Raw genomic sequence first — 8,737 nt, 5'->3', positions numbered from 1 at the left:
AAAAAAAAAAAAAAAAAAAAAAAGTATATCATGGGCTTTACCCAGGTCATTAAATGAGATTCCACTTATCCTTTTTACTGCAAAAAACTGGAAACTGCTTCAATAAACATCTTTGTACATATATTCTTACAAAATGCAAGCATCCTTATATAAACATGCTTAATTACTTCTGCAGTAAAAGATTATAAAAGGTAGGAGTCCTGGGTCAAAGGAATATACATGTAATACATAAATTAAGAGACTTCCTTATCACTTTCTATAAATTTATACAAATGTGTATATAAACACAAATTTATATAAACTTACATAAAATTTATGGAAGGCATTTTTTCACACTATCATTAACCATGGCTCTTTTATCACTTTCCTTTTTGCCAATTTCACAACTAAAAAATTAATTAGCACCACTATTATTTAGCACTTCCTAGACTACCACTGTAATTGAACATCTTTGTGTTTTATTAAACAATTGCCTTTCCTTGTTTAGAGATGAGTTTGTCCCATTAGTTTTATGACTACCATTATCAATAATGTGTCCATAAACAAATCTTCCTTAATATGCTCTCAATTTCAGTCTAAAAAGAAAAAAGCTACTGTCGCAGATAAATGACAAGGTATAGAATTTTATGTTAAAAAATAAATAAATCTAACATTTTTTTTAAAAGGCATCCATTTCCTACAATAAGCTTCTCTCACCCTCCTTGTCACTACCATCAAATGGATCAAAGGCACATCACACCACATCCAAGTCATGCTGACAGAAATTATACGCAGCTCCACACTTCTCTTTATCCCAGGACTCTTACTACTTTACTGTGCTCTCATCTTAAAATCCTAAAACCCAGTTTCATTACTTTATAATTCTAAATCACACATACTAAAGTAACACATAAGCCAACAGACCCAAAACAAAAAAAAAAGCATAGGAGAAAAAATACTTAATAAACTTGCAAGCAATTTGTCAAACTGGCTCACCTTTGTTGACCACACTGCATCACTGGGAATCAGCCCTCTCTCTTCGTCATCCTCAGTTTTGCTTCCTGATTTACCACTTGAGGTACCTGGTGCATCCTTTGAATGAGCAAAAGGATCTGAATTTTTTTGCTGAATTCTTCCTCCTCTGGCTCGGTAATCGGCCAGCATTCTACCCAAGCTCTGACTATCACCCAGATGCTCAGCAATTCTAGTGCTCACTAGCTCATGCGAGGGCAAGACTTGAATAGACTTGGCCTGGATACTTCCATTCATGCTCTGAAGTCCAGAAAGATCCCTGAGCAGCTGTTTCTTCCTCCTGTTCTCCATTTCTTTGAACTCTTTATTGAGGAGAGGAGACCAGTAAACCTGCTCTGCAAAATAATCTCGGGTAGAGCACCTCATCCCCTTTTCAGTTAAAAGGAAGGGTTCCCGGAATGTGATTACTGGGGAGATACAGAGGATCACATCTTTTAATTCCTGTTTAAAGGCCAAAGAATAAGTCTTTCGTTTATCTTCAGAGGAGGTGACTTCTTCAGTAACATATAATCCGGAGTCATCCTGTAGAGGGTCTCTAAAGGCTCTTATCTGGCTTTTAGGATCCTGTAGTTCATCTGTTTGCAGCAAAGACTCTGGCTGCCCATTGCCTACAGCATCCTGTTGGTCATCCACATGGAGTGGTAACAAGGACTCTGGTACCGAAGGGAAGAAAGCACAAGGGATACCCGCAGGGCAAGCTGTTGTGGCATATTCTTGGTACTTCAAAGAGGCAACAGGCTGTGGAAGACTTTTACTTTCCTGCTCACTCTTCTCAAACACAATCCTTGATTCCAGCAAAGTGCTATCATCAGAAGGCAGAGACTCTGGAGGGATGTCAGGCTCCCAGGGGAGGGAACTTCCACTGTACTGCTCTTGTGCACCCCCCTCATGCGCCCGTCCCTCGATCAGAGAATGGAATGAAGGGTTTTGCATTAATGTGGGAGGCATAGCAAATTCATCCATGAGAAAGGAGATTTCCAGTTGAGAATGATAAGCTACACAGATCATGAATATTAGGATCTCCTTAACTCGAGCCAACTCATAATCAGAGCCTCCTCTAAGCTTGATCGTACAGCCTAGGTGCTGTGGACAGCCTTCAAAAAACATCAGTGTTTTGGTTTGTTCTACAAATAAATAAACAAATAAAAAAGTTAACAAGGCTTAGGAAGTCCAGACAGAATTAATTTACTATCTTAACATCTACAAAAGAAAAATCCTTATGTGAATAAGACCACAGTTGCCTATCCTCACTTAACCACTACTAACAGATATTTTCTACTGAGTAAACATTGTAGCACTGATGAGTTAACTCATTTCATCAGTTCCCCAGTCTCAGGTGAAGCTATGCTAAAGATCACTCACCGTTAGGCAACTGAAAAATCTGCATATAAAATTTGTGACAAGTGCCCAAGTGTGGTTTTGTAAGCAGCTGATCCATCGACATTACTAAATCACCCTGGGTCATCCGACTGATTCGTTCTAAAACTTGCTACAACACAGAAAAACATCACATTAAAAAATTAGAGAAGAATAAAAATCTTAGTAAATTTAATCAAAAAAATTTAGAAATAACCCTCACAATCAATTTCCTTAATTTTAATAACTGTATGACAAATAAAATTTTTTTGATTCTATATTAGTCTATGCTTAGTTTCTTAGTAATCAATAATGTGCCCACTAAAACAAACTATATTCACATTAATAATGTTATCAAAAGGCATTTAAGCATCACAAATTAGCACAAGATACTGTGGAAAAAACAAAAAAAACCTTCCTAAAATTGGCCTCTGTACTGTAGAGGGTACACTTTTCAAGGGAGAGAACATTTTCTGCTTGTGCAATTCCCCAACCACATTTGGATCAACAAGTATCTACTGATTAACTCATGTTAATTCCACCTTTGATCGTATAGATAATCAATCACATTTTCTTCTGATCTGAGATTCTCCAGTCTTAAATAATGAAATAGCTGCCATGCCTTCTGTTCCACTTTCAATATGTGTGGTGCAGCAAAGAAATAAAGATTGCTTTATACCTAGTATACATGCACATAAATTTCAAAGCTGTGATTTTTTTTAATGATATAAAAATAGAAAAATAAGAACACTCACTGATTTTACATTAATGACCAAAGTAATGCCATGTTCCAGTAACATGTCCTGGGCAATCCGAGACACTGTTTTCTCAACTAGAACCAATGTGGGTCGAACATCAACTATTCGCTGAACATAATTCTTCAAGAATTCTCTTTCCTAAAAGGACATTTTTTTAAGAAAGACACTTGCATCCAAATGTTTATAGCAGCAAAATTCACAATTGCAAAGATGTGGAAACAACCCAAGTGCTCATCAATATATGAGTGGATTAATAAAATGTGGTGTATGTATACCATGGAGTACTACTCATTAAAAAAAATGGTGGGCCAGGCACGGTGGCTCACACCTGTAATCCTAGCACTCTGGGAGGCGGAGGCAGGCGGATCATTTGAGCTCAGGAGTTCGGGACCAGCCTGAGCAAGAGCAAGACCCCGTCTCTACTAAAAATACAAAGAAATTAGCTGGACAACTAAAAATATATTTAAAAAATTAGCTAGGCATGGTGGCTCATGCCTGTAGTCTCAGCTACTCGGGGTGCTGAGGCAGAAGGATTGCCTGAGCCCAGGAATTTGAGGTTGCTGTGAGCTAGGCTGACACCACAGCACTCTAGCCTGGGCAACAGTGAGACTCTTCTCAAAAAAACAAAAAAATTTGGTGAACTAATACCTCTTATATTAACCTGGATGGAACTGGAAACCATTCTTCTAAGGGAAGTATCACAAGAATGGAAAAACAAACACCACGTGTTCTCAATATTAAGTTTGTACTAATCAATCAACACTTATGTGCACATATGGAAATAAAAGTCATCAGAAATCGGCCGGGCATGGTGGCTCATGCTTGTAATCATAGCACGCTGGGAGGCCGAGGTGGGAGGATCGCTCGAGGTCAGGAGATCGAGACCAGCCTGAGCAAGAGCAAGACCCCGTCTCTACTAAAAAAAAGAAAAAAAAAATTAGCCAGTCAACTAAAAATATAGCCGGGTTTGGTGGCTTACGCCTATAAGTCCCCGCTACTGGGGAGACTGAGGCAGGAGGATCACTTGAGCCCAGGAGTTTGAGGTTACTGTGAGCTAGGCTGACGCTATGGCACTCACTCTAGCCCAGGCAACAAAGTGAGACTCTGTCTCAAAAAAAAAAAAAAGTCATCAGAAATCAAGCAGGTGGGGGGGAGAGGATGAGTAAATTCACACCTAATGGGTACAATGCATACTATCTGGGTGAGGGGCACATTTATAACTATGATTCAAACTGTACAAAAGCAAACTATGTAACAAAAACATTTGTACCCCAGTAATACTCTGAAATAAGTAAGACAAACTAAAGTATAAAATAAAATAAAGAATTCCCTTTCCTAAGTAAGATAAATCAGAAATACTATGCCTGGTACAATTCAAGACCTGGACATACATATTAAAATATCAGAATAGCTTGACTATTAATATCAACATCAGCCTAAATTTTCTTCATCCATAAATAAATCTGTAAGCAAATTAATTCAAACACAACCAAGAATCTCATTCATCATTTCAAACTGTTGATTACACAACAAGAGTTTCAGGAGAAATTCTTTTCTCCAACTAATTTTACTTTGAAGGATTTTCAATTCTTAATAACCTATAATATAAAAGCCAAGAATCCAATTTACTAGCTCTCAGAGATTAAAAAACAAGAAAAACAAAAAACTTAACCTCATAACTCCTAAAATTAAAGTAATTTCTAACCGCTTTTACTATGATTATAAATTCCTCTTTTATATTCTGAAACAAACCAGAGTATCTCTTCTTGGCATCTGAATAACTGACTCTCAAACAGATGATATTGCAGCTATTTCCTAATTCCAATCTCCCAACAGATCATAGTCTACCTAGAACAGCTATGCTTAACACACTGACTACCATGCTAGAAAAAAGAATGTTTTCCTTGGGGCCATGGTGTTTTATTACAAAAACAGAATTAAAATTTTGAAAACAAAATGATCCTTTCATTTAATGAAAAATTTATTTTTCATTGTTTTCTGTGCTTAAGTTATATGCTACTTAAAAAACAGTTCACGTGGCTCCCAAAGGGAAGAGACGTGTGAGTTACATATGCCTCACAAGGCCCCGGGCACAAAACTAGCATGAGCTAAATACAACTCACATGGCAGTTAATGTGTTAAAGACCTAAAACATAACGCTTAATATAATCTCATCACAAAGTCTGCATTCCAAAACAAATAAATATTGTAAATAACAACCAGTGTTAAAACAATACATTAACTGCTTCATAACATTTCTGGGCTCCAGATGAGAGACAACTGAAGGTGAATGCGTGGTCACTTCTGCTCCATGTGCAAAAGTGTTTTCTGAGCAAGACTGTATTAATGTTCACTGCTCCCAGAAATAGAAAAGCCTATTACCTGCAACGAACCTGCCCTGTTAGGGAGAATATTTCTTCTCACCTTCCTCTGTCTTACTGATAGAAACTGCATATTTCAAATTCTCCCACTATTAACAAAATGGAATTTTTTTTCCTGAAATGTGTTAAATTCCTATTCTGCTTATTAAATTGTAATTTAACATCATTTAAAATGATTTCATCTGTGCAGCTCTAATAAAGTATAGTATAGAGTAAGTTGATTATATAAAAGTTTCTGCCTTTGGTACAAGAATGGCAAATAAATTTCCTTTCAGTTTCAACTGCAACCAACTATGGCTAATCACGAAGCACCACGTTAAAAAGAAGGCCTGGTCCAAACTCAGCCAGGAGCAAGTATCTGGCACTAGGCCATGAGCACGGAACGTATTATAGCAGAGGCAGACAAACAGGGCTGGCAGGCCCAGCCTTGTGAAGACAGTATAAAGTCACAGGCTAATCATCTCCCTGCCCTTGGTTTCTCATCCTCCTGTCTCTATCTCCATTTCAGTTTCTTCTCAAATTAGTTATTCCCCACTGGGTGGACAAAAAAAAAAAAAAAAAAAGAAAGAAAGAAAAGAAAATGAAAAAATTCAAATAGGGCCGGGCGCAGTGGCTCACGCCTGTAATCCTAGCTCTCTGGGAGGCCGAGGCGGGCGGATTGTTTGAGCTCAGGAGTTCGAAACCAGCCTGAGCAAGAGCAAGACCCCGTCTCTACTAAAATTAGAAAGAAATTAACTGGACAACTAAAAATATATAGAAAAAATTAGCCGGGCATGGTGGCACATGCCTGTAGTCCCAGCTACTCGGGAGGCTGAGGCAGTAGGATTGCTTGAGCCCAGGAGTTTGAGGTTGCTGTGAGCTAGGATGATGCCACAGCACTCTAGCCCGGGCAACACAGTGAGACTCTGTCTCAAAAAAAAAAAAAAAAAAACTCAAATAGGAGTTAAAAGTATAATAAAACTATGTTTGAAAGCACTAATGAACAAAACACTTTATGATGTATGAGTAAACCATGCGCCTCTGAAGTTCACATCTGCCCAGAACAGACCTCTCTAACATGAAAAGACTTCAGTCTGTTAACCTTTTTGCAGTATGGAGTAATAATAAACTAAATAAATTTAAGTGTAACTTTTTAATAAACAAACACCTGTGGATTTTAGTTACCCTAGTTGAGCAACTCTAAGACATACAATTTTATGAATTTTAACATCTCTACAACCAGTATGTATCTTACAATCCATGTAGTAGTGATTTAATCTTGTGAAAATCTTCTGCTGACATCTTCTGTGAGATACATCACAGTATCTTAGATTCCATGAACAATAAGGATTATGTTTCCCTTTATTCTCATTAAGTTCTCTTCTGAAAAGTCATAGTAAATCAGAGGTAGAAAGGCTGGTATAAATCAGTTAAAACCCCTCATTTTTACTGAGAGCATAGCGGAATTCCAAAGAGGAAAAAGCCCCAGAGAAAAGAGTTCATTAAGTAATACAGTAGAGTTTTATAAGCACTGTGCCTTTCACTACAATTAAGTTTTTCTTCTTGGTATCTATAAATTCAGTACAAAAGTGATTGCTCCTACCACTCTTGGAAAAATATTACCTACGAATTTTCAAGTAATGCTTTTCCTAAATGTTTCTGGAACCAGGTGTGTTTCCACTATACTAGCATATACACATTTCTGAAAACCTTCCAATTTTTGTGACCACAAACTAAAGTTAACAGCATTTATCGGAAAAAGGGGATTGGGGCAGAAAACTTAAAGCCTGTGCAACTTCATATCTGCAGCACTAAAAAAAAAAAAGAAAGAAAAATACCTTAAGAGAAAACCTGTACAGCCCAGGCAGACAGCAACACAGCATGGCTAGAGGCTGCCTCAAGGGAAATTTAAAATACACAAAAACAACTGCAACACTACAACTAAAAATGGAGCTCTGAGCAGTAGAGCTATCAAGAGCCATCTAGGGCTGTGGGTGAGCCTCTCTGGGAAAAGAGCCCTGAAAGCAGATGTTTACTTTTAATTTCTTAAAACAGAACTGAATGGGCTCCTGCCTGTTTTAACAGCCAAGCTGAGGCTGTTTTACTTCCCAGCTGAGGGTTATAATCCTACTATAGCTATTCGGGGGTCCTCTTGCTTAGGAAAAACCACGTTGAAACCAACACAACTTCCATCGGATGTTATTCCCATTTGCCAACTACATATAAATTAATTGATGTGTTAGAAATGTGTTTTAGTAGAATAGACTATATTATAAACCAGAGACTCCCTTAGGGACCTGATAAATTAGAGAAGTTCTCACAGTAAATCAATGGCCTAAGTGGGAAACGGAAACCAGTACTTGGATTTTCACTTTTTCTTCCATATTTTCCCAAAGAGTCATGTGTTCCCTTTAACACATTGAAATTTTAAAAATAATGAGTGACAGGTTTTAGTAAGCTAGTTCTAAAGTATAATGCATACAAGTGTCATTTACAATAACTTCATAAAATATAACAAGAGCAATCAAGTTTCTACGTATATCCAATTTAATCAACTAAAATGAGTCAAAATAATTAAGAATTAATAATTAAGTATCACAGTACACAAACATTGCTCCAAATTATTATTTTCAGTAATAAGTTCTTACCTGAAGCACAATAGGATCAATGCAAGTAAACTTTGTTTCTTCCCTGTAGAGATACTCAATGGAACACTTCAACAGAAGAATTTTGGGGTTTTTAATACAAGAATTCATCTACAAAAAATGAACAGTTAAAGCTTTTAAAGGTTTATACTTTGTAGACCTCCTTTAATAACTTTAAATTCATACTGTTCATAATTCCTACTAAAAGTATCTCATATTAGTATTAATATATTCTCATTTAGTTCTTCTGTTATAGTCTCTCACGTTTTTTGAAAGCAAATAATCTGTTCAGAGCAATGCAAAATTCTTCAAAAATTAGCTTTGTTTTCCTAATACTAGTTTAATCTATTCCTCCATACTCTCAACTATTTTTTTATTTCTAATGTTGTAAGAGATATCATGTCCTCAGTGTGTGCCTAGGGAAGGAGGGAATGTTTAAAGACAGGCTATTTGACACAATCAAAGAGATCAGCAACTTTTTAAAAGTAAATTTTAGTCTTTATAAAATTCAATTTAGGCCGGGCGCGGTGGCTCACGCCTGTAATCCTAGCTCTCTGGGAGGCCGAGGCGGGCGGATTGTTTGAGCTCAGGAGTTCGAAACCAGCCT

The 8,737-nt window shown here is 37.0% G+C and overlaps 1 protein-coding gene across 1 annotated transcript in view; it reads right to left on the bottom strand.

Annotated features, from left to right (window-relative positions):
- PIKFYVE (phosphoinositide kinase, FYVE finger containing) overlaps positions 1-8,737 on the bottom strand; it is a 76,285-nt gene that overhangs the window by 27,720 nt on the left and 39,828 nt on the right. Inside the window, exons 16-19 of the mRNA XM_012661209.1 lie at positions 8,134-8,241; positions 3,123-3,263; positions 2,374-2,500; positions 976-2,135 (exon numbers count right to left, since the gene is read on the bottom strand). Of these exons, the coding sequence (XP_012516663.1) occupies positions 976-2,135; positions 2,374-2,500; positions 3,123-3,263; positions 8,134-8,241 (1,536 nt within the window). The remainder of the gene's footprint in view (positions 1-975; positions 2,136-2,373; positions 2,501-3,122; positions 3,264-8,133; positions 8,242-8,737) is intronic.

This window comes from Propithecus coquereli, unplaced genomic scaffold (assembly GCF_000956105.1).
Source record: "Propithecus coquereli isolate 6110/MARCELLA unplaced genomic scaffold, Pcoq_1.0 Scaffold70, whole genome shotgun sequence".
Taxonomy (NCBI): domain Eukaryota; kingdom Metazoa; phylum Chordata; class Mammalia; order Primates; family Indriidae; genus Propithecus; species Propithecus coquereli.
The sequence above is the reverse complement of the archived record's forward strand: the minus strand, read 5'-3'. Positions and strand labels throughout refer to the sequence as shown.